General features: G+C 51.5%; 8 protein-coding genes across 8 annotated transcripts; 2 read left to right on the top strand and 6 right to left on the bottom strand.

Moving 5' to 3' along the window:
* Positions 1 to 1,273: 1,273 nt before the first annotated feature.
* BCR38DRAFT_332031 (uncharacterized protein) lies at positions 1,274 to 3,641 on the bottom strand (the record flags this gene model as incomplete). The annotated part of the gene is made up of 3 exons (XM_040855111.1): positions 1,274 to 2,477; positions 2,560 to 3,235; positions 3,380 to 3,641. 3 exons carry the CDS (start codon positions 3,639 to 3,641, stop codon positions 1,274 to 1,276), a joined length of 2,142 nt encoding a protein of 713 aa, XP_040719485.1.
* A 1,287-nt stretch (positions 3,642 to 4,928) lies between these two features.
* BCR38DRAFT_480720 (uncharacterized protein) lies at positions 4,929 to 6,617 on the bottom strand (the record flags this gene model as incomplete). The annotated part of the gene is made up of 1 exon (XM_040863306.1): positions 4,929 to 6,617. The coding sequence occupies one exon, from the start codon at positions 6,615 to 6,617 to the stop codon at positions 4,929 to 4,931; it is 1,689 nt and encodes a 562-aa protein (XP_040719484.1).
* Positions 6,618 to 7,234: 617 nt separating this feature from the next.
* Positions 7,235 to 8,194, top strand: BCR38DRAFT_332468 (SYF2 splicing factor; the record flags this gene model as incomplete). Its single annotated transcript, XM_040855149.1, has 1 exon — positions 7,235 to 8,194. One exon carries the CDS (start codon positions 7,235 to 7,237, stop codon positions 8,192 to 8,194), a length of 960 nt encoding a protein of 319 aa, XP_040719483.1.
* A 176-nt stretch (positions 8,195 to 8,370) lies between these two features.
* On the bottom strand, positions 8,371 to 9,300 carry BCR38DRAFT_333685 (NAD dependent epimerase/dehydratase; the record flags this gene model as incomplete). Its single annotated transcript, XM_040855248.1, has 2 exons — positions 8,371 to 9,139; positions 9,191 to 9,300. The coding sequence occupies 2 exons, from the start codon at positions 9,298 to 9,300 to the stop codon at positions 8,371 to 8,373; spliced, it is 879 nt and encodes a 292-aa protein (XP_040719482.1).
* Positions 9,301 to 9,722: 422 nt separating this feature from the next.
* BCR38DRAFT_419369 (YAF9-like protein) lies at positions 9,723 to 11,178 on the top strand. Its single transcript, XM_040859309.1, has one exon. The coding sequence runs from the start codon at positions 9,905 to 9,907 to the stop codon at positions 10,742 to 10,744; it is 840 nt and encodes a 279-aa protein (XP_040719481.1). The 5' UTR covers positions 9,723 to 9,904; the 3' UTR covers positions 10,745 to 11,178.
* Positions 11,179 to 14,127, bottom strand: BCR38DRAFT_419367 (mitochondrial distribution and morphology protein 34). The gene is made up of 2 exons (XM_040859308.1): positions 13,532 to 14,127; positions 11,179 to 13,047 (listed from the first exon to the last, which is right to left on the bottom strand). The coding sequence occupies exons 1-2, from the start codon at positions 13,796 to 13,798 to the stop codon at positions 11,668 to 11,670; spliced, it is 1,647 nt and encodes a 548-aa protein (XP_040719480.1). The 5' UTR covers positions 13,799 to 14,127; the 3' UTR covers positions 11,179 to 11,667.
* A 2,119-nt stretch (positions 14,128 to 16,246) lies between these two features.
* BCR38DRAFT_405240 (uncharacterized protein) lies at positions 16,247 to 16,800 on the bottom strand (the record flags this gene model as incomplete). Its single annotated transcript, XM_040857943.1, has 3 exons — positions 16,247 to 16,465; positions 16,495 to 16,620; positions 16,750 to 16,800. 3 exons carry the CDS (start codon positions 16,798 to 16,800, stop codon positions 16,247 to 16,249), a joined length of 396 nt encoding a protein of 131 aa, XP_040719479.1.
* A 795-nt stretch (positions 16,801 to 17,595) lies between these two features.
* Positions 17,596 to 20,034, bottom strand: BCR38DRAFT_471018 (uncharacterized protein; the record flags this gene model as incomplete). The annotated part of the gene is made up of 2 exons (XM_040862848.1): positions 19,697 to 20,034; positions 17,596 to 19,620 (listed from the first exon to the last, which is right to left on the bottom strand). The coding sequence occupies exon 2, from the start codon at positions 19,549 to 19,551 to the stop codon at positions 17,596 to 17,598; it is 1,956 nt and encodes a 651-aa protein (XP_040719478.1). The 5' UTR covers positions 19,552 to 19,620; positions 19,697 to 20,034.
* Positions 20,035 to 24,531: the final 4,497 nt, after the last annotated feature.

Here is a 24,531-nt window from a genome sequence, read left to right as displayed (position 1 = left end):
AGTGACAGCCTAGCGTCACGGAGCTGATTACCTCACTCGGAACGGCCGTGACGAAATCACATTGCGCTGCAAGGCGTGATGGTGCGTGACAATGGCTCGATATAATGCAACACTCACAGCACTCAACACCAGACCGCCTCCGAGGTTTCTATTAACGTAATAGGTATCGTCGTACATAGGGTGTGGGCTCGCCATGGGGCCCAAATGTTCAACGTGTCATCAGGGTACGTGAGAATTGAGCTACGCAGTACAGCTTCAAAGCCACCCTGGTATAGTCTTACCTTGCATTGGTATACCATTCAATACCTTGATGAGCAGCTACAGCAACTTCCCCTGCCCCGAAGTGCTGAACTCGGTTCAGCAAACTGCATGCCAAACACACCACTCCGGAAACCTCCCCCTTTTCCATCCCCATACTTTTCCTCCCTCCCGGCTTGCTCCGCTATTCGAAATAACGTGCAGGTTTTCGTTCCGGCTCCGCATTCTGGGCTGCACAGGGCGCCGGGCACACATTAGCAGGGGCGGGAGATGAGGGGCGGGCCGGTAAATCATTACGTACATCCGTACAAGTTTGAGCCAACAAATCCAGCGCAGCGCCCAACCAGACTTGCCAGCTCAACAACTATACTGCTTTCTCTCCTGAGTTTTGACACATAGACAAAGTACTGCAGCACGAAGCAGGGGACGATGTTAGATCGTGGTCAAGGTACGGATGAGCACGTTTTGCGTTTGCGTGTAACTGGAGCTATTTGTATGTAAACACAAGACAGACATCCACCGAATTAAATTTAGCATCGAGTAATATAACAGCATTTTGCACTGCCGCTGATGCGGAGGCTAGAGGAATACCTCTGAGGGTGGATTCTCCCTTTCTTGCCATCGATTCGCTGTTCCTGTCCTTTGCCAGGCTTCAACTGCGGAAGTTGCCGTTGTTTCCCCTTTGGATCATACTTTTCCCCCCGTGTTTTCCCGTATTCCGTCTCCAACGCCTTTGATGTGAACGAGGGAGGCTTTGTCATGTGTTCGTCGTCGTCGTCGTCTTCGTCTCCCGCTTTTAGCCACCCCTCAACGCCCCATATATCCCATTGATTCGGGCCCGAGAATCCCGTCCAGGCCGATCAAACCGGTCATGAACACACGCCGCCTAATAATAACAAAGAACAAATATATGACCCCAGCACATAATGCAGCAATCCTTGCGTTATGTGTTGGGGTCATATCGTCCCATCCCGCATTATCAGCTTGTAAATTATCACTCCTCACTCCATATCTCTCACTTATGGTAATACGTTTGATGAAGGCGCGGACTGTTTTCGTCCCCCAAAGTCCCTACCTCCCCTGCCCCTTTCATCTCGCGCAGCAACTGCCGTTCCGGCGCACGCGTATTCCGATCGGTGCCCAGCTCCGAGGGTCCAAAGCCAGAACTGGCATACACCACGTTCGGAACGGGGTTACCCATCCCTGGAGTGGTAACAATCTCATGCACCGGTGTCCCGGCCGAGTTCCACGTCCCCGTCGTGTTCGTGTTGGACCCCGTATTTGTGCCTGTCCCAGTTCCGGTTCCGGTTCCAGTGCTATACGACCCGTGCTTGACGAAACTGCTGTATATCACCGCGGAATTGGGGCTCACCTCATGCGCCCCATAATCGCTGGGATGATTATCGCTGGCCAGCTCAACAGGCTGCTGCGGGATGCTAGCCCTTCGGCCGAGGAAGGGCGACCAAGGCGGGTAGGGTGAGGCGGGGGTAAGATGCGATCCTGACGCGGTGCGGTGCGAACTGTGCGGTGAATATGGAGCGCTCGCCATGTCGCCGCTATACTGGTGCATGTGCCCATTAGACGACGAGTGGCCCGGCCCGTGGTCTCCCCCTCCGGACCCACCATCGCCGCGGTGGCGGCGGACGCAACACCAGCCCCCTACGATCAGGCACACGAAGACGGTGGCGCCGCCGATGGCGATTCCCACAATGGCGCCAGTCTTGAGGCCGCGGGAGGAGCCATCGCCGGGCGTCACGTCGCGGGTCGCTGCGCGTGGCGGAGCGTTGTAGCTGCGCGTCATGAGGATGCTCAAATCTGTCTCGTTGAAGCCGCCATCGGGGGCCTTCTTGGTGGCACCCCCTTGGCCGTTGCCGCCAACTCTGGATGTGATGTCGCGTGGCACCATGTAGGAGGTTATATTCTTGCGGTAGACGAACCAGGGGCTGGCGTCGGGATTCTGACGGCCCATATCGAGCCCGTGGGAGCCGAATTGGTCGGGAACGTCGCACGTGGTTTGGTCGAGTGGGAACGAGCCCCCGATGATGATCATCTGCGCCCCGTCTACGACGTTGCATGTGAGCGTGTTGTGCGGGTATTGCTGGGCGGTGCTGCCCGGGGCTGGGTACATCTTGATCCATTGGAAGGAGGGTATTGTGAGGATGTAGACGTCGTCGAAGCCCGCTGTATTCGGTGGCATGCCGAGACCACCGTAGAGGTAACTGTGTTTCCGTGTAAGCCCATTTTGGTTCCTCTTCTGCCTCTCATGTTTCCTTCCCCCTCTTCTTCCTCGGGATCACTTACATGTTGTAACTACTCCTGTCCTGGGCCCAAGTGACCCCAGCACAAAACCGAGCGCGCATCTCGGGCACATTCCCCGACGCAGTCTGTTTATACCATCGCGAGCTCGACAAATCATAGAGAATAATTTCGTTCATGGGCTGCCCAATTGTCGACCCATTCGCCAGTTCCTGCACCCCACCAAAATATATCAACATGCCTCCGTCCGAGACAGGCGCATACACCATAACGCCCTCGGCCCTCCCGACACCGTCGGGCCCCGTGTTATTACTCCACTTACCCTTGTCCATCTCGTACTTAATCAAGTTGGCCGTCGCCATGCGCCTCCCCGACCACGAGGGAACCGAGTTATTGCTCAGCCATCCCCCGTAGTAATACCCCTCTCCCTTCTCCGATACCGAGACTCCCGCCCCGTAGCTGACGCCCTGGATGCTCGACGGGGGCGACTCGTGCTTCTCCCAGAAGTCGTTGAGCACATCATACGAGTACAGCGTCAGGTCGCTCGGCGGCTCCTGGTAGTACTCACCCCCGAACGCGTAGAGCTTCTTGTTGACTTCGTCGGCCCACAGCGTCCCGCCGTGCGTGCTCGACATGGACGCGTTCTTGCTCAGGTTGGCGTACAGCTGCGGCATGTCTTCTGGCCCATTGACATCGAGGTTTTGGTATAAGAGGAGTGTGTCTGTTGAGGTTGGTCAGGATCAATCAATCAATTAATAACTGCTCCTTCTATCTTAATGGCTTCCTCATATAGTCCAGACATATATTTACGTGTGTAATGGGATGAAACGATGGCAGACAAGTAATAGAACGTGGGAGGCCATACTGGTGTAGTTTGTTGGATTGCTTGGCAGCGGGTCGTAATTGATGAAGCCACCATCAATATAAAGCTTGCGATCAATCAAAGCTGTCGAATGTCCAAACCTCCTGCAAAAGTTAGTCACCTGATCTTTCTCTCCAGTTGCAGTGCCCGTCAATAGACACAATAACGTTATGACCGATGCAACCCAAGTCCAAAGCCGGGGTTGCAACGGCGTCGTGGTGGAGCGACTCGCCCGGCTCCAAGCCGGACGCAAGGGATTTTCCATCGGTTTGGGTGGGCGTTTCAACGGCGGTAGCAACTGCAACATGGTGGTGGGTAGCGATCGACACAGACTGGTTGACGACTAACAACAAAAATGTTAGGTCATAATTGCACTTTTTCGCTCTTCTGGTCAACAGGAGAGTAATTGGATGAATTAGATTGTGGCAATAGTAGGTAAGTCGGCAACCCAGCGATATGAAGAGGAGGGGAGGGATTGGGGAGAACGAGAGGAGAATTGAGAGTAAGATGTTTCAGTCATCCCACAGCAGAGCGAGACCACTCAGAGTGGACAAGAGGGGAAAAGATCAGGCGATACAGTGACCAAATGTGGTAAGAAAAAGGGTGAAATAAAGAGACAAAAACAAGGCAGAAGCACTCACGGCATGAGAATCTACAAAGCCCCGGACAGGCCCAGCCAGGTCGGGGCCCTTTGGTATGTTGAGATGAAGATAACTGCGGCCTCTCTTTTCACGACCGCCACACTAAGCACTCAGCACACAACTGCTTACTTGGAAACTTCATTTTGTCGATTCGATTGGGTTTCTGCGGGAAGGGAAAAAAGTTCAGCCCAAGCTATCTAAGTAGAATCGCGGGGGGGAGAGGGGAGGGGAGCCCATGTTGATGCCGGCAAATGGCGAGGCAAGTTTCCTTGTAAGGTTTGGATCTCGTGTACTAAGTAGGAGGATTCGACTGTGGGCTGAACATGGGCTGAAGCTGATTGGTACGAGACCGGCGCTGACCCGAGCCTGCGTCACCAGCAAAGTCAATGGGGAGATACAACCCTGTCAGACGACTGTAAAGCAGCACGTAGTTCCCGAGGACGCGACCCGCCACTTATCTCAACGGTACGAAATGCGCAGTGGCGGCTGCATCTAACCCATCAGAAGCCAGCGGAAGAATCCAACCTTACTAACGAACATCTGACATCGGGCGGACGTCAACAACGCATACCCTGATGCCTGCCTGCAGACCGCGACGGCCAATGACATACGCGAGGCAGGGTATACTCCTCAGCTCCTCTTGGCCACATGTCATCGCTGGGGGGCGGTCCGACGGCTCGCAGATGCCCGGAACTCTCCAGACTGCGGGTAGCACGACAAGTGGCCAACGCTCACTTGCAAATTCGGAAATTCGGTGGCGGTAGGTACTTCAACAAGGGCAGACAAATAGGGAGCGATCCTGGTTATTGTCGCGCAACGGCATCACATATCCCAATTTGAGTTGGAGTTGTACCCATGTCTCTCCGACTGACTAGGCACTTTGGTGCTACAACTGCTCGAGTCTATGTGGCCTATGATGAATTGGATGACAGGGCCTTCCTCAGTCCTCGGACCTCAACCGGGCAAGAAACGTCATGTTCAAGTAGCCTATTCTTGAACAAGATGGATAGGAGCGCCTGCACAGATTCCTCGACCACCGGCAGGCAAAATGCATCCAGAATTTCCTCCCTCAGAGCTGCGTCAATCGCCAGCGGTTGTGAGTGTTCTTTGGCCATAGCGGCTTTCTCCTTTTCAGTAATTTCGTACAAGTCAGGCGGAGGGTTGTAGTCGGCGTCCGTTTCCGGGAAATTGGGCTTTGACTGATAGATCGTTATCAAATCGAGTCGGCAGTCCTTCTCATAATTACCAGTAGTACTGGCGAGGCTGGATTCTGGCAGCAATAACCGACCGCTCTGAATATTTTTGAGAAGACGGGCGACGGCAGCCACAAAGACGTCGGTGGTGGCTTGTGGTATATTCCTCCGCAAAATCACGCGTACCACTGGGTTCGGCACTTTGTCTCGATAAGCCCACTGTTGCGTACGCGCATCCCTCCACCTCTTAGCCTCCCGTAAGCCGGTACCTGCAACATGACCGGAAAACTCATGACAAAGGGTCCGAAGTGCCCCCAGTTCAGCAAGAATGTGTAAGTACGGTACGGCATAATTCTTCCAGTCGCGATACCGATGATGATGAGTGTCGAAGGAATGTTCAACGTACCGCCCACACAAGTCATGACCTGTCAGAAGGTTGTATAACGCAATCCGGCGCTCCTTGGGGTCCAAAAGTACACCAAAATCACGGTCTTGTTGCCGATCCCCAGTTATGGACCAGAGAGCCCTGTACAAACATTTTGCAAGTTCAAGTTGATTAGGCGCGAATTCGTGGTGATGCGGCCGATAGGTGGATTTTGGGAACCCATATGCCAAGTATTCCCTTGCGGAGGCATAAGCGGAGCATTGCATCGCAAGCATCAACCCCGTACGGCATAGAATACTGTCAAATTCCAAGCCTTTCCTGACGAAGGTTATGAAGATGTCGTTGAGGAATACGAAAGCGTCTCTGACTTCTGCTGCCGTTCCATATCGAGCTCTCTGCCGGCATGCCAAGCTAAGCAAACGACCTTTGGAGGCTGCGAGCTTAGAGCCTTCGGTCGTCTGAGAAAGGCGAGCGAATAGCCGCTTGAGCTCTTCGAAGCTGCGGCAGCTGGCTAGTTGAGCGTGAACCAACTTCTCCTCGTCTGGTTGGGGAGTCTTGCGCCTCATGAGTTGCTGGCGGCGCAGCATATGCGGTATGGTTTTGGATGTGCTCTCCAGCGCTTGAAGTGGAATGCCGTTCCAGTCGTAAATCGTCTCCAGGATTTGATCTTTGTTCAGGTTTATCATATCTACTGGTGGTGCATGTCTCCGCTTTCCATCATCTGACGACGGCGTTTGCGATGGATCTCGAAGCGCAGCGGAGAGAATATCCAGATCGGAGATGTGCCACGGATTGAACTTTTCGCTCGACAGAGTCCGGAAATTTGCGTCATCTCGATGGTACTCTTGCTCAAATTGGGCGACTCGCTGCCTTAGTGGTGCTTGATCGCGTGCTTCCTTCGCCGCGGCTTCTTCGAGGACACCGTCGACGGTTTCGTCGTACTGTCTCACACATTTGCTGTCCTCGGCATCGAGGTCGAGTACCAAGTCGGATATCTTGTAAAGTGGAAAAGTGTTCCGCATCGGTATTTTCTGTATCTTTCGCGGCCACTTTATGGTTCGCAGCTGACAGTCCCACAGTCTTCTCTTTGGCATCAGTCTGTAGACTGACCACGGATTTCCCAAACGCTGCATTTCCGGAGAAGGTGTACTCGAATCCAATCTGACATCGTTCTTGTATTCTCAATTGCGCAGAGACCTCGTAGCCATGCAGAACGAGTTGGTTGTGATTCGAATTCGGGGATAACGATTGATCGCGGGCTGTGGATACGCGTGGAGAGGGTGGGCTCTGTGGAGGTTCTACCCCAGACAGCAAACTGCAAGAATACAAATGGTTCGATTTGATATCTGGGGTACCAAGCACCGGGGCGGTTAAGCCGAGGCCCGTGGGCGTTGGTAGAATTTGGACACCTGAATTCTGATTAATGGCCAGTGCCAGGTCGGAAACTCGGCGATTAGGATTTTCCTTTTCCAGGTGGTTAAATCAATCTACCTGACGTCGTGCAGCACGCATTTCATGTTTACGTTCCCGCTAAAATAATAGACCGCGGTACTTTACGCCTCAACACCAGCCAACGCCCTCAACCCTTTTAACATCAGCCATACCATATATTGCAACAGCAGCACCATCTCACATTACAATGCCTCCTGCGAAAAAGAGAAAGACCGGCAAAAGAGCAAATGCCTCAGCATCAGCTCAGACCCCAACAGAAGCTTCGCAACCAGCAGAGGTACCAGAGGTCTCAGGCCCAGCGCCGACCGAAGATGGCGATGCAGACATGCCCGAGGCCCCAGCAGACACCAATAGCGCAGCGAAAGAATCTTCCAAATCTCCAAAACCAGCCGCCGCCGACACATCAGCAAAAGCCGAAGACCGTCTGGCCCGCTTCCGGGCCCTGCAAGCGCGAGCGAAAAAGTCGTCGGACCAAAACTTAGCTGAGGCGACCAAAGAATCCCAACGGCTGGCGACGGACCCATCGGCGCTGACGGCGCTGAACCGCAAACGCGACGTAGCGCAGCATAAGCTGCTCAAGGCGGAGACGGAGGAGGCCGGGGACGACTTCGAGCGCAAGCGAGCGTGGGATTGGACGGCGGAGGAGAGCGAGCGGTGGGATAAGCGGCTCAAGAAACGGGCGGCCGCGCGCGACAATAATGCCTTCAAGGACTACCGCGTTGAGGGCAACAAGGTGTACAAGCGGCAGCTGCGCGACATGGCACCTGATATGGACAAGTACGAGAAAGACAAGATGGCCGCTATTGAGAAGGCAGCCGCGTCGGGTGGGCTCGACATTGTGGAGACGGAGGATGGGGAGCTGATCGCGGTCGATAAGGATGGGAGCTTTTACTCTACGGCCGACTCGACGTCCTTCGTGGAGCATAAGGCCGACAAGGGCGCTGTGGATCGCCTCGTGGCGGAGATGAAGAAGGCCGAGGATGCTAGGATGCGCAAAAGAAGGGAACGTATGGCGCAGAATGGTGATGACGGCGATGTGACGTACATCAACGAGAAGAACAAGCAATTCAACCAGAAGTTGAATCGGTTCTACAACAAATACACGGCTGAGATAAGGGACAGCTTTGAAAGGGGGACCATGATTTGAGCGATTGCTTTGGGTGTGGGTTGGTTTGAGAGGGTACTATTAGATACCAGCTGGGCGTTGGGGCTATCATACAGTCTATCAGGGGTGCATGAATTGATACAGGCGCCGAACAATTAGAGCGGACTTTTCCCCCACTTTGCACTCGCAGAATTCCATGATACGTCTCCATGATCCCCTCACAGCATCTGCTTTCGCCATGCCTTATTTGCCAACTCTTCAATCTCCTCCACTTCCACCGGACCCCTCGTGTTACCATCGTCCAGAGACTCAACCACCGCCTCTGCCACCACGTCCGCCTTCAAGGGTTTCGCAGCGGCCGCACCGAGGAACCCACGCAACACCCCGCCAGTAAGTTTGTTGAATAGGACCCCTCCGCCAGTCATGGCGGCCAGCGGTATAGTGATAGGCCGCGAGCTGTCATACATAAACGGTGCCCGAATAAAGATACCTCGCATATTCGGGAACTCGCTCGCAATCGTGCTTTCCGCCTCCCGCTTCGTCGTAATATATCTCGTCGGCAGCACGGGCGCGCCCCCCGCGGCCGAGATATACACAAACGCATCCACATTCTCACCGTTGGCCTCCTTGGCCAGCATGATGGCGCTATCGCGATTCATGTTCTCGTACGTGAACTGCTCCTTGGTCTCCGAAGGGCGAATATCCTCGCTTTCCTTGACATCGCGCTCCAACGGGTTGCCCGGCTGCTGGGCGCCCGAGAAAGCCTTCTTGAGGCCTGATATGGGCGATTCCCGGCCCTGGAGCACGCCTTTGTAGTCGGCTTCTAACAGGATCCCCATGCTGTGGATCACGAAGTCGGCACCTTTGAGGAGCGAAATGTAGGTCGTTGGCCGCATGATGTCGGCGCGTTCCCACGTTACTTTACGGGCCCAGGGTGGAGGAGCGGCAGAGGCTGTTACGTTCTGCCATTGGGGCTCCCCGGAGCGGCTAGCAAGAGATGTAAGTATTTGGGTTTCGAGGGGGATTACGGGTTCTTACCTGATGGATGTGACGTCCCAGCCTCGTGAGACGGCGAACTTGCAGATTCTCGAACCCAAAAACCCATTTCCACCGCAGACGATGATGCGTTTTGCCGCAACCGACGACATCTTGAATTATGTTGACGAGCAGTTCTCCAAATCAATGAAAGATTAGATCACTGTGTCTCAAAGTGATTCGTTTTCTAGAAGCTGTTGGAATGCAACGTTCGGTGTTGATAAGTCTGAAGTGTGCAACGCAAAACAGCTTCCCGCTTGAAGACTGTTGAATTGGAACCAAGCCCCGTAGCTCCAGTGACAGAAGAGTGAATGAGTTGAGATGATGTCAAAAGCACGTATATGTAGGTTATACGCTTGCGGACTCCCTCGAAGAAGTGCACAATTTGTGACCACCTATCGGTACTTGAGTCCCCAGATTATAATGACGGCCGTGGCAGTATTATGAAATTGTGTCTCCCACTTATACAACATGCGATCACAACTCAAAAAGTCATGTCATCATCGGCCCATAGCTAGGAGGCTAGAAAACCCCACGGTACCTTGCATTCCGACAGCTACGATGATTGGACCAATTCCAGTATCCCAGTCCAGAGCCCCACCTCTGGTAGGCAAGGCTGGTGAGCTTCTCCAATGTAAGCTTCTTCATTCCATCCCAGTCTCATCAGCCTCTTTCACCTCTCTCCGTCCACAGTGACCAACGCCCACACCCTTCGACATGGCGCCCGTTAACGCCGGAAAGCGCGTCAAGGGCGTCCAAATCCACCGGCCTTTTATCTACGGCACCACAGCGCGCCCCTTCAACGACACCGATAACGTGCGCCCGCCCGGCGTCCCTGCCGACCATACGCATTCATGGACTGTCTTTGTCAAAGGCGTCGAAGACACCGAGATCTTCTACTGGCTTCGCCGCGTGCAATTCAAGCTTCACGAATCGATCCCAAACCACCTACGCACCCTTGATGCAGAGACCATCAGCAAAGAAAACGAGACCAAGCCGCCCTCCAAGCGACAAAAGGGCTTCGCGGTTCACGAAACGGGATGGGGCGAGTTCGAAATCACCATCAAGCTGTACTACGACAGCAAGAGCGGCGAGAAGCCCCAGACGTTGTATCATCACTTGCGCTTGCACCCTTACGGACGGACCGAGGCCGAGAAAGAGGCCATGCGGAATAATGGGACGGGCGAAGTGGTGGCCTGGACGTACGAGGAGCAACTCTTTAATGAACCTTACGAGGAGTTCTACAAGATTCTGACCACGGGCGCTCGGGACAAGGGTACCCCTGCTCCTGGCGGTGGAGGCAAGGGGAAGGGCAAAGGGGGTAAGGTTGCCGCTGCTGAAGAGAACAACGTCAAAGGTGATGTCAAGGAACGCAGCGCCATGATCCCTCTGCAGACGCGGCCCGGGCAACCGTTTAGCCGTGAAGCAGAACAGCTCGAGATAAAGCGGATTCGGGAGGGCGAGGAGAAGGTGCAGGACATGATTCTGCAGATGACGCGATCGCACAAGGCCAAGGAGGCGGAGCTCGCCGCGCTGAAGGAAGCCAATGCTGCGTAGGGAGACAGCGAGGGTGCCCGAGGCGGAGGCGGTAAGACGAGGAAGAGGAGTCTTCTCGTCAACCTTAAGGTGGAGAAAAAGGAGAGCCTGGCCAAGCGGGGGGGGAAGAAGACGGCGACGATCAATGCTCATAGGATGTCCAGGAGTGGAGGACAGTGAAATTTGGTCAGTGTTCGAGTTTTGCTACACGTATCCCCTGATTGGCAACCATGGAAAAGAGGTTCAAGGGGACATTGTGTGGATTTTGCTTGCTGGTCATGAATACCCGATGATAATGGCGTTTCTGGTGTAAAGGAGGGTATAGCCGGCTCTGGCCTTCTACTGTAGCTATTCGCATTGTCTAGATCATTCCTGTAGAGGAAAGCATGATTCAACATGTCTGGAATCCTGTATGCGATCCGTTCTCACGGTCATAGAACACACAAAACATGGGTTGTGCGTACTGAAGCGTGCAAAAATTTAATTCGTTTGCCAGATTGGTGTGATTCTTTCTAAAGGTCTTTGCCTCGAGTGAGTCTCCTCGGTTGAATTCCAGATCTTCCAGGAGACATTGTGCGAATCATCCCCACCTCATTCCCCTCCCTCTGCAACTCATGTTTATATAACGGGTTGTTGCCCTTTTCCAGGGACCATGTGACAAAAGAGACTTAAGAAGTTCCAATGAGCGAGCGGAAGCCCCCGGTGTGCGCCTCTTGTACACCTCCTCTTTTGGGCGAGTCGGCCACACCGCCATAAAATCTAGAGTCTCGTCAATAACCCAGCCCATTTTAGGTAATAATCACCCAGAACACCATTCAAATACATATTGAACATTGGACACACCCCTGACCCGCGTATCCTGTTTCCTCTTAACGCCGTTGCCGTCCTTCCCCGTGGTATGTACATAGGAAATTTGAGGTGGCCGGGTGGATGTGCTTGTACTTCTATTGTGTGGCCTCGTAGGCCGGGGGTGGAGCGTCGTTGCGCTCGGCCCAGAAATTGGCGTTTCTCTGCTTCTCGTCATACACCCGACGGGCGATTTCGCCTGCCATTCTAGCGATCCAGGCTTGTTCAAGTATCACAGACGAAGTATCGGATCCATTGGGTCTCTTCCGGTCGAGGTTGAACGGGTTCCTAATAGGTGTCATGGCACCAGCTTCCAGCGCCTTCGCTTGGCCACCTGTGGGTACCTTGGTCTTTTCCTCCACCGACATGACCACAGCTTCTACAGAATCTACTGGGTCCGTAAAGATGTCCATGCTTAACGGCAAACGCTTCGAGAGCTCCGTCTCTGGTCCCTTGGCGAATCGTACTTTGCTCGACGAGCCAATAGGCTCCTCATCTTCCGGTTCTTCGGGAATTGAAGTTGCGTTAATCGGTTCTGAACTGGGCCCCGCCATAGAACTTGTTTCAGACATGGTTTCACCCGTATCACTGGTCGCTTCGCTTGCTGTGTCCGTCTTGCGTCGCAGATTCACTACGCGAGTCTTCTTCTTTCTTGACGTACGCGGGTGACGACCGGCCCCCACGGACAGACCCATCGTAGTTGAATTCAAGCTGCTCAGTGACGATCGGGACGGCAGTTGACCGTTGTCCAAACTTCCAGCGTCCGTAAATGTGTAAGTCGTGGAGTTCCCCAGAACCGAATGCGTTCGCAGAAGGCCTTGAGCTGCAAGTGGTGTAGACCTTCCGGCATCGAGGCGATCCATTGGTCCAGCCCAGGCTCTGAACATGGCGCTTTTGATACCTGGTGTGAATAGAGACAAGGTCCGATGTGAGTCGTTCAGAGCCGCCAACCGTAACAGGTTCTTTTGAGAGAAAAGGGGGTGCAATTCAAATCCACCATCAAGTGAAAGTGAGGACAATTCATTGGCATCAAGCACATGGCCGCTGGCATCCACTGCATCCAAGGGTGGAGCTGCAAAAGGATCAACAGCGACCTCGTCATCGGCGCTTTCCCTCGGTGCCTCGTCTTCGCGTGGCAATTGGTCAGGACACCAGAGCCGCAACGAGAGCTTGTGAATAATGGCTGGCAACTCTTCCATCATCAGGGTGCGTAGTTGGCCCTCGATAGTCCTTTGTAAGTAATCCCGAACAAATTGGATGGAGTCAAAGGTCGAAGAGACCTTGATAGACTCGAGAGGGTCATTTCTGAAAACTAGCGTCAGGCCCTTCTGTTTCGAGAAGACCAAAATGACAAAGGCGGAAAGTTTGATTTCAGACAGAGTGATAGACAGAGGTATTGTGAGTCCTGCTGCCGCTGCCAGTGGTTGTGGTGATGTGAATGCTGGCTTAGCCGAAAGATATGTGTTCAAGGGGTTTGCCTGCCGGTGTTGTTATATTAGCGGTGCTAATGAGGCACGTGCATGAATTGGTCCTCTGTGTAGACATGAGGCGAACGCGCATCCTTGTGTTCAATCTCCATGATCATGCTCACAATCCACCAACGCGTGACAAGAAGAAACTTTTGGTGTTTGTGTTGTGGACACAACACGACGGAGATGGGATGGAGGGAGGGGAGTGGGAGACATCTTGGAGTTTCGAGGTATTGAGTGAGATGAGTACTTGCTCTCTCGATAAGACAGTAATCGAGCAACCCCGGATTCCAACTTTGGTATCCCCCGAGATCAATCTGGGGAAATTGTCCGATAGTGAGTAAACCTTGTGGGCCAGATCGACGGAAAGTCGGTCTGGTGAAGGGCAAGCAAGATAGGGGGGCTCCATCGTAAACACGGACTTCCGCATAATAGAGCCCTAGAAAATACCCAATGAAGTGTAGTTGACGTATTGAACCCACACCGCACATACCTGGACTCTTGTCCGTAAGGTCAAGAAGGCATCGCCTGAATAGCACATCTTGAAAATGCCGCGAAACCTATCCTCGGCCAGGTCTCCAATCTCTAGTATCTCCAGCTCGGGTGGCACGGAGCCAAGGTTGAACTCGGTGACGAGGATGTCATCGACAATAATCGGAGGCTTCGGCGATTTGTTCAGGGCCGTTGTGAGCAGGTCTTGAGCTCGTTGGTAGAATTCTTCGTCGGCCGTGAGCGGCGACCAGTTGAAATTGAAGGCCATGTTGAATTTGCATTAGTCACGCATCGTAGGAAAACTGTTTAGAAAGTGCGCGAGGCACGAGAGGCCGCTGTGATGCGTTCGGTAGGGCAAGGACGACGACAGGCAAGCAAAGGTAGTGGCTCGGGAAATGCGGCAGGATGTGTCGAGAGAAATGGAGAGAAATAAAGTGGTAATATCAGAAGAGTCGGAGCCGTTGTGGGTTCGGCGTCGCTGGATTTTGGCGGAGGAAAGGATAAAGAGTCTTGAATGTAAAGGCGGTGCGGAGGATGACGCTATGCGCGTTGGAGCTTTTGTGTTCGGGGTATTTTTTTAACAGCGCTCCGATGCAGGTGCAAGTGGTCTGCGCCGCGAATTTTTTTCGTCGCAGGTTGGCGCCGTGGTACCACAAAAATACTGCAAACGGTTAGCAGAGATTGCCTTAGTTGGTTGGTGCACAGCTTGACAGTTAGAGCTCCACTTCCAGGGCAGCTTTTGAGTTGTGCTTGTGTGACGACCATTCCCCAGCTTCCTGAGACACAAAACCACCCCACTCAGATGACATGGTAATCGGCAGCGCCCGATGAGATTTGACCGTTATTCGTGGCTTTTCACCGTCAGTTCAAGGTATAATCCAGTCTATGGCTTCATTCAGCACTCTTTGTTCCTTCGTGTAAACGAGCTGTGCCTGTCGCAAGATAATGGCCTTATCTACCCCAGCTTGATTCAGTTCTTGGACTGTATCTCAACCATTCCAGATATCTAGATGTCTCTGCGTAGCGTTTTCTGTATCAACAATTGTAAGTATGGGTGGCTTAGCATTCTTTGAGTAGTCATTCGCAGTTTTCAACCCAGATGTTAGCCATGTTTATCTATTTCATGTGCCCTCAAGCGTTGGTCTTGAGGCTCCAAGACCATCGGGTAGCTGAAGTCGTTTTCTAGATGTCACTAATAACACCCTTAACAGTTACTCGGCATTTTTCAGAGTACCGTCAAAATTTCACCCATCGGTGAAGTGGCAGGTACAAAAAATGTCGCCAAAGTTCTACAATTATACTGCCCAGCTGTAGAATTCATACAGAATGTGTCTATAGCAGGGCCGATACAACCATCCTGTTGAATAGGGCTGAGTTACCCGGGCTTCTCCGGTATATTAAGCTTATAACCAATTAGCGTTTCTTCGGGGCTAGTTAAGATATACCGACAACACCGATTTGCCGATTTGGTGCCATAAATTCGCAATATCGGATCATGGTGGTCCGATCAACCCCAACCTGTTCGCTCTTTTCCCCATTTGGAGACATACTTCCCCAGAACATTTGACCAACGAACGTCGAGATAGAAGTGAGCCCAGAGCACACCGCAACTTCTCGCACAAGTCTTCCTCCCTCTTAGATAACGATCTGATTCAAATTTGTCCTGTTAAACTGTGCAATTATAATCTAGCGGCGTAAGATACATGAATTTTCTGATGTAAGTAAGCATCGTATGACCGGTAAGATAGATTACTATAACAAACTTCATAAGTGAGTATTTGTATATAATTGCCTTGGTCTTGTGGGGTGAAGAATAGAATTTCAGGAATAGCCGCCCGTAGCCAACCGCCCCGCAGACTAAAAGATCTAACCGCATTGACCACCTTTTTGCATGCACCCCCATTTTGCAGGGAATTTCTACGCCTCAACAACACGACGTCTCTCCATTTACCTCGCAATTGCTCCCTATCTACGTACAAAATGGCTAATCCAGTGGAGAATAGTCTGGACTATTTTGAGCAGCGAATCGAACGCGCTAAAGAGCTTGTCCGTCAGGGCTCTTCCCAGGCCGTAGCAGCTCATCGGTACGGTATCAAGGGGACTACACTGTCCTACCGTATTCGTCACGGTAATTCGCATCGCGACGCGGCCTCCAGGCAACAAAAGTTGACTCCAGAGCAAGAGGAGGTTATCGTGAACTGGATCCTACACGAGGAAGTGTGTGGACGGGCTCCTAGCAAGCGTTATGTGGCCGACTTCGCTGCCGAAATCCTCCTTGCTCAAGGGGATAACAATACACTCGGCCAACACTGGGTGGACGATGCCGGCTTGTGAGGGATAATAGTTGACTGGCATCCATAGTGCCAGAATAGACACGGGTTTCAGAAAGCAGCAGGCGGTTGCCACGTTGAATTATCTGATTCGGACCTCCCAATGGAGCAGAAGACGGCCTGGGATCATGCTAGCACTAAATCGAAGGCAACGAGTACGGTCGGCAAATATTTCGGGTTCATGTCCTTCGAGGTACGACTTCAAGCCAAAGGAGAATTTTGCAATAGCCCGGGAGACATATTTGACGATCGAGATGAGGCGCAATGCCAGAGTGTCGGGGAAGCCAGCTTTCATAGCCATACTCGACAAAAAGTTGAAGGGTCCCCAAATTCCTCACCTTTGGTGAAGCCAGACTACATGTTAGCCCAGTCCTGTTTAGTTAGGTTCAGGGAATTCGATTACACTCACATAATGAGGAAGCTTCCCAGAATGCAAACCGCGAACTGCTTCTCTTCAACATGGTGAGGTCAAGCCACCTTTGGCTGGGATCCCATTTCTTCCGTGGCAGGCGTGCCCGGTTCCAAAAACACGGCAAGGCGAGAAGGATACCGATTATGAGGGTTGAATAACGGATTGCACCATGAAGGCCGATCTTCTTCGAGAGCTGGACGATGAAGGTTAGAAAGATCACACCTCCCACACTGCTTCCCACGCAATGCCAACGGCCAGGCCTGGGCGGCGGTCGAACCACTGGGCCACGCAGATCAGTGCTGTTCTAAACACACCGCCGGACCCGATGCCGAACGCGAGGCCCTGGGACTGCAAGATCTAATAGTAGCCACGATGTGCTAGCCAATCCTTCCCGCCGGCGGCTGAGGGTACCGCTTTTTCTTGTACTGTTTAGTGGGGAGAACGCTGAAGGACGGGGTTTCGTACGAGATCGCTTACAATTAACGGCGACACATTCCAACTGGAATAAAAGGCACAAACATTAACCATAGTTGGTCCCTCGATAAAGAAGTGAACCTTGGCTATGCGGTCGTGATGGAGTTTCAGGCAATCCAGTCGCTTGCCTTTGATCTATCTCAACTTCCACTAAATCGCATGGGTCTTACTATTCAGAGTTTAGTGCCCTGCTTTTTGATTAGAGAGGCGATGAGTACCATTTCAGGGGCTTTATGTTGCTTTTATTTGAGACTCTTCCGTAAGTGACAACTAGCAGTGAGGCTGCTTGTGGCGGGATATGTCAACGTAGATGGAACAATATGTCAGCATTTACATATCAAAGATTTTACTTGGGGCTCTCATCCAGAATGAACGCATCCCTAGTCCAACCAAAACTTTTCGCCATTCTCTTGCCCACCGAGTGCAGCATTATCGGATCAAGCTTGGGAAAGGGATGTGGCTTGTGAAACACGATTCTACCACTGTCCGGACTTTCGAACATAACAGCCGAGCCCCCGCTGTTTCGAGCCGTGAAGCCGACATCGTGGAGACCGTGAACGAACTCATTCCATCCGACCGATCTAGCTGCTTCGTCTGGGGATCGTGGAAACATGAATCTGATCAAGTCAAATGCCCGTTTTGAGACCGGGAGGCTGGGAACTGCAGAAGGCTCGTCCTCTGGGATCACCGTGATCTCTGCCACCTCGATTTGACTGGTATCATCAAGCGGTTCAGGGCGGTTCTTGATCTTGTTCTTTGGGGCTCTTGTCGTAATCTCAGCCCTAAATTCAGATTCCGCGGAGGAGAAAATTGTTCCTTGAGTGAACTTCTGCTTTCCTTCAATTTCTCTCAATAGCTTCGAATCTTCAGCTCCATGGCCTTGATGTACTCAGGACTTTCGTTTGCTTCCATGACATTGAGCAAAGATCGGAGTTCATGGTCTGAAAAGGCTGAGTTGGCGAGCATGTTCTTCACGATTACTCGCATAGATGACCAGAATTCCTTCATGGCAACATGCGCGTCGCGAAAACACTGGAGCGTCTTCATGCTTTTGGGAACGCCTGTCAGTTTTGTCGCAGCAAAGTCATCCAAAAGTTTCGATCCGGCCGCTTCGAGATCACGTTGTGGGGCTATTTTCGAATGATTGCGCAGTCTTTTCCAACCTCCACGTTCTTCTGCGGAGTAGTCGTCCATATTCCCGTTCTTATTCTGCGGTCGATTCAGAAGAATGGCCACAAGCATCTCGTGGCAAGTAGAAAGGTCGGACAGGATTCCATACATACGCTCGTCAAGCCGCGACTTTTCTCTGCTGTTGCTAGCGAGATGACTCTGCAGCATGTTGAATAGAAGCGAGTGTTCGAAATGTGTCTGTCGGCCCGGGTGCCCTTGCAGCTGTGTCAATATCCAATCAAGCTGATCATTCTCTAAAGACTCTTGTGTATTCGTCGGTGTCGTTCGTGTCAATCGACTCATGCCCTTGGGTATACCAGACTCGCGCTTGAGCGTCCAATGTCTCGAAAACCCTTTGCTGAATGGGATCTGTCCGCCCAGTCGCTGTGCCCTGTATATCACCTGATCGACGAGAATGATTTCTAGGCCACTCAAAGCCCGATCGTATGGAGTCGGGAGCGGGTGACCAGGATGGATACCATCTTGAAACCGATGTTGTATCTCAGCAACGTGTCTGCACTCAATCTCAAGCCAACGCCACCAGAAATGATCAAATACTTCGCGCAGGAGCTCGTCCGCAATTCGACTAGCTGCATGTTCTTTCTCCGCAAGTTTGAAGATGGTCATATCGCCGAGGACTTTGAGGTAGCGACGCATATATGCGACATCACATTGAAGGTTCCAAAGGTGATCTGCTGTAGAATCCAGCCGAGTTTTCGCCAGGGACAGAAGATAGTTCAGTTCCAGTTTCGGTGGAGCCGAGAACGCTTGATTCGTGTAAGGTGACCAGAATTCAACTTCGCCAGTATGCCCAAAACCAGCATTGCCCGTAAGCGCTGCCCAATTCAGTGCACGTGGATCGAGTGTCTCGTCTGCGCCTTCGAGGATCTTGTCGACAACAGACCTGAGCACTGCCATGATATATCCCTGGACTTCGAGCACAAGCCTAGCTCGAGGGAAGCCCAGAATATCAGATCGATGAGCCGGTCCTTCCGACCAGTTAACGAGCTCGCCGTACCGTGGACCATACATCACCACGCATTTCGGTGAGTAGTCAACATCAATCCACCCGCATGCCCAGCTCAGTGTAAGCTGTCTGCAATCAAAAGCAGCCCAGTCCTGTGGGGGGTATGCGACTCTGTAGTGTAAAAGAGCATAAAGCACCATGGGATTGTTCTTCAGCACTTCGATATTCAACCATGGGGCCAAGAGTTGCCGCCGTCTGGTAAGAGTTCTAGCATCTATTAGTTTGCGCTCGGGGTCGTAGCTGTACCGAGGGAGTGTCCATGACAAGAGTGCTATATCTGGCGCTGCTTCCGTCAACAGAGCCTGCCGTTTCTCGGTGCTTCGCTTTCGCCATCGGCTCATAAGCAGATCTGCACGAGATTGAAGGCGCTGGGCCAGGTATTCCCTATTCTGGGCAATATGCTCAATGTAGTCGTTGGTGATGGCTTCGGCCTCTTTGTCCAGTAACCTACGGCGATATGAGAACTCGGGTTTCCACTGCTCCTCTTCCATGTAGAAGCCGGTCTGACAGTCTTCGCAGCGGCATGGGGGACTGCAGATCGACTGCTTAAGGGCGCTGATATTTGCCCCGAAGGAGGCTGTACCTGGGAATCTATTGAAAGGACGCATCGTTCAAACTAGTGCGGCTGATTCAAGTCCATGCAACTTGGTAATAGGACATTCTGTGCACGTAGTACTCTGGAGACACGGGGATCACGGTCAGCGAATTTCACACATGTTACTCTATATACGGCCCAGGTGCGGGGAAACCAACAAATCGAGCCCAAACCAAAAAGCATTCAACTCGTCAAAGATCGCTGAGGAAGGCGGCTCTGCAGAAGTTACTCAGTGTTCGGATAGGGCTGTTAGCTGAACGGCTAAATACGATCATCTTTCTGGACGAATGGTTCTGGTGAGACTTTGTCTCAAGGATCAAGAGGAAACCTTCCGATGAGGCGTCCATCGGTCTTTTTATGTCATGAATTCCCCGATACGATGATCTATCCCCGCCAGTGTATTACAAGACCAGGATAGCTTGCCTCTCTTTGTTTTCCCAGTCGCTATCCCAGTCGCTAATAAGAGAGGATCATAGCGAGCAGAAGTTTAAGAATGGATATGCTTGGTGGTAGTAGAGAAGAGGTTTCGGTTTTCCAAAGGTTTGATTCGTACCCTGTTCGTATTTGCTTAGATCTCCTGCCGGCCAATATTAGGCGTGGGAGTGCCCTTGCCGCTGATCTAAGCGCCTAAACCTGAGACGGTCTACTGAGTGGGTTGTTAATATAAACGCATACCACTAAACGGACTACTTTCGTATTACCAGCTGAATATTCTTTATTTCCGGCGCGAAATAAGCCAGGCAAGTCGATGGTTACCAAATATAGCCAAGCTCGTCCAGAAAACTCGATAAAGAGCATATTTATACTGAACGTTGTACTATCACCTACGCCTATGGATTCTTTGGCCTTATCTACGAGTACTAGAAAGTTTCCAGCCTCTACCTCTCCTTGGCGAACGCTTGTTACCGGGGTAGATCTAAACGCGGTAGTTATCTTCAGAATAACTATCGGTATAGTGAAGGACAAGCTCTATCGTAAGTCTTATATATCAACTACCCTTTACTAGAAACGAAATCCCGGGTATTACTTACAATACTAATATCATACCGGATACGTGTCTTCGTGAACCATGATTTACGGCAGGTTAAAATACAGGCTGATTCCCTTATTAGATCGACCTACTTATAGACGTCTGGATTATATAGAATTCTTTATATAACTACAATAACAATTGTTCTAGGTTTCTATCATCTCAACGAGGTCTAGAGTATCATGTAACGATAGTAGGCTCTACTATAACAAAGCCGAGGATCAACCAAGTCTGTCTATACGCTGACTAGACGTAATAACCTTTAGTGGTTCCTAGGTATCGAAATTATTCGAGACAGTAAGTATAAATTAATATAGGTATCCTAATCCGATACTTTCTCGGTAATAAAGAGTACGCTCTTTAGCTTAGAGGGTGTGACGAGGCAGGGGCACTGCGAGTACGAATCAAAGTTGCGATATCAGTCTATCTCTGTTAACGAATACTAAACCGAAGAAGAGAGAAAGGGTTTCAAGTACAGATATCCGTTCCTCTGCTATAAAGAGGACGGGTGTCTACAGGTGGGACAGCCAGCCCCTACTGAGGTGTCCCTGCTCTGCTTATCGTCCAGATGACAGGCGTCACAGAGGAGGCGATTCCTTCGAGGCCTAGAGCGATACCTCCTTTACCCATAATCCGATCGACCGGAAGGCTATATTATAAAGCTATTCGGAGGAGTGATTATCTAGCGCGCGAATAAGTACGATATAGCTACTACTTCTATATTAGAGGCGGAATCATTATCCCTTACATAGGCCGTTAAAAAGACCCTATTCGTATCCCAATTACTTAAGGAGTTTAGTATCACGCCAGACTCTTCGTGCTTAGATATTTAGTGTGACAACTAATAAACTATCTGGCGTGTAAATACGGATATAGCCGCTTTACAAACTAATTACGATACATAGATATCTATAACCATTAGCTAAGATATATAGTATAAACAGAGCAGATTAAGGTTTCCTACATACCTACCGGGAATATACTTGCCGACTACTCAACGAAGGTGCTGCCATCTGAGAGCTTTAGGAAGTGCTGGAAATACAGGCAAGAGGGTTGTATCGGTGATGATAATAGGACTAAGTCCCAGAGGCTGCAGCTACGGAAGAGTTATCTATGGGTAATTGGCCCAATCGCTGTATCCAGCACACAGGCGGTGTGCCTGGGGCACGCAACAGGAAGTTTATAAGATAAGCCGGATTAGTAGATATCAAGGGAAAGATCGACGCCAGGCAGCTCAAATAATTGTGCGAGGAGGACTTTGACGTAGTAGAAGAGCTTTTGTATGGAGGAGAGTCCGAATGGAGGTCTGCTTGAAGACATAATAAATCTTATATCCATAGAACTCTATATGATTGATTGATTGATTGAAATTTAACGTCTCATCACGTGAGACGTGCCGGGCGCAGTGCCGGCATGGTCTATGCTAGTCGAATCTATGTTACAGGGGACTGTCTTCATCTAACATTCCTGTTCAGTGCGATGGGCAGATCTCAGTAAAGAAATTGGTCTCCTCCGCCCATTGACAAAACAAACGAGCTCCCTTGGCCGTGCCTAGGAGGGAATCTATACTATTCTTGGCCATATGCGCTTTTAGATGACCGGGCGTGGCCTTGCGGCCGCGCTTGCAAAAGTAGAAGTGGACTGGTGTCTTTGTCTTTCCACACCCGCAGTTGAGCAGTGCGTCGCGATGCTGGAGTCTCTCGTGGTAGGTCACGAAATCCCCGTGGTGCGACCTCGCTGCGAGTAATCTGCCTAGGTGTTGCCGGGGCAGGCCAAGTTCGGGGGGTCGCGGGTGGATAGCGATCCCTAGATCTCGATACTGTTGAGGGCAGGTAGTGGCCCATCGATCGTTGAAACTCTTCCAAGTGTAGGATCTCGCGATTCTCTTTATATGTGCGAATGACGCCGGGTGTTGTGTCTTGGGTGGTTGCTCACAGGCCGCTTTGGCCTGGACATCTGCTTCTTCGTTTCCGGGGATGCCTACGTGTCCTGGGCACCACCAGATATACACTTGTCCCGGGGATGTCCAGGGTTTTCGCTCTCTCTGTGACCAGGTTTTGGACAGCTCTTGGAAGGCGGTGAATTTTGCTTGACTGCTTCCGGGACTTGGACAGATGAGCCTACCCGCAACCGCGAGATTATCGAGGCAGATGTGGACGTTATCTGCCATGCTGTTGGACGGAAGCTTTACAGCCTCCTGAAGCCCCCGTAGTGCTGCGTGGGCTTCCGCATCGTATACCTCTATCTGAGAGCCCAGTAGTTCGGACCCGCAGAGTAGTCTTTTACCGGCCTGATAACCAGCCCAGCCTGGTCCAGCTAAGGTCCTGTCGCTATGGGTAGCCAGCGAGCCGTCTGTATAGATTATTATATCGCGCTTTGAAAACTCGTTTATCCTTTGTAGAAACGAGCGGGCAGCCTCCTCCTTTGACTGTCCTGGGATATAACCGATCTTGGCGAGGGTGATGGACCATTCGCCAGCCTGCTCCCAGGGCGGTATTTGCAGAGGATCTATATATTCTGCAGTATCTGGGGTTAGGCTCGCCATACGCCTTAACCTCGAATCGGGGCCCGTAGGATGTCTGAGCCTCCTGCGTAAGGGATGGCGGCTATCCAGTTTGTGTAATCTAACAGAAGCCGCATAGAGTTTTGCGTCGAGTGCGATTTCTGCTGGCGGTAGTGCCGCTTCCCGTTGCAGGACCGGTATTGGCGTGGTCCTATATACAGGAAGCATGGCTCTCATTGCGGTATTCTGCGTTCGATCCATTTGGTCAGCTAGGGATTGGACCCGGTTTGAGATAATGCGTCCATTCTTGTTCTGTCTGGCAGACGGCCACCATGCTTCCGAGGCGTAGAATTGCACGGGGAGCACGCACGCGATTACAGCTTGACGGAGTAGTCGTGTTGGGGCCCCTCTGATTGTGTTTCCTAACGACCGGAGTCCGTTAGCAACCTGTAGAGCTTTAGCTGAGACGAATTTGACATGGGCCTTAAAGCTAAGCTTTCTATCGAAGTAGACGCCTAACCACCTGAGTGCAGCACCGATTTTGATGGGTTGAACAGTGTGGATCGTTCCATTCTGTTGCGTAGTGGTAATGGGTGGGTTTGCATCTCTCCCTCTTCTTGTGAAGTGTATTAGCTCCGTCTTGTCGGGGTCGAACGTGATACCCTCAGACATGCTCCAGTCGAGTGCTGCTTTCCACTCTTCGGCCAGTATAGTGCAATTTTCTTCTAGGGAACTAGAGCTTGACAGTATAGCTATGTCGTCCACGTAGCCGAATCGCGAGCGCTTGCGTCCAGGTCTGCAGGTGCCCAGCTTAAATAGGGGCTCGATATATAGAAGGAGGATCGGCGAGACGGGCGATCCTTGCGGAAGTCCACATTCGATAGTCAACAGGGCAGTCGCCTAAGGGGATGTGTCAGATACAATGAGTCACGTGATTAACCAGTAGTATAGGGCTAAGATTACCAGCTACTTAGGGTCACCCTAAGGGCCTTCCGGAGCACAGAACAATACCAATCAACTGGACTAGCTACCTCAAGGTCATAGCCATCGCACAGAGAGGTCATATCACCGTCATATCAAGGTTCCACTGCAAGATACGTGAATATCTGACGTAAGGGGTATTCTTGTCAGAAGGTCTAGGAGGTCCTACGGGTGGAGTTCCCTCGCGACCCGTAGTAGGTTAATAAGATACTAGAAACCTTTACTCCGAGCGTAGGGCGGCGATAATATGGGAATTTGGGTATACCGTAGGTATGGTTAGGCATTAGGCGTTAGGCGTTAGGTTATATATAGTATGGCCCGAAGGTTAGGTCCCCGTAATAATATTACGTTACGTTACCTCTATAGTGCCGCTTCGTCCTCTTACTAGCGCTTCTTCCACCGCTATACCTTACACAATTACCCGATACGCTCTCAAGTGTCATATATATATTGTCCTCCTAGACCTATTAGATATTTTA

The sequence above is a fragment of the Pseudomassariella vexata genome (assembly GCF_002105095.1).
Source record: "Pseudomassariella vexata strain CBS 129021 chromosome Unknown BCR38scaffold_2, whole genome shotgun sequence".
Lineage (NCBI taxonomy): Eukaryota > Fungi > Ascomycota > Sordariomycetes > Amphisphaeriales > Pseudomassariaceae > Pseudomassariella > Pseudomassariella vexata.
The sequence above is the reverse complement of the archived record's forward strand: the minus strand, read 5'-3'. Positions and strand labels throughout refer to the sequence as shown.

Excerpts from the sequence above, each read along its gene's own strand:
- BCR38DRAFT_419369 (XM_040859309.1), top strand. The coding sequence starts at position 9,905 with ATGGCGCCCGTTAACGCCGGAAAGCGCGTCAAGGGCGTCCAAATCCAC.
- BCR38DRAFT_419367 (XM_040859308.1), bottom strand. The coding sequence starts at position 13,798 with ATGGCCTTCAATTTCAACTGGTCGCCGCTCACGGCCGACGAAGAATTC. Across the intron at positions 13,048-13,531 it reads CCTTACGGACAAGAGTCCAG|GCAAACCCCTTGAACACATA; the intron begins GTATGTGCGGTG and ends CAACACCGGCAG.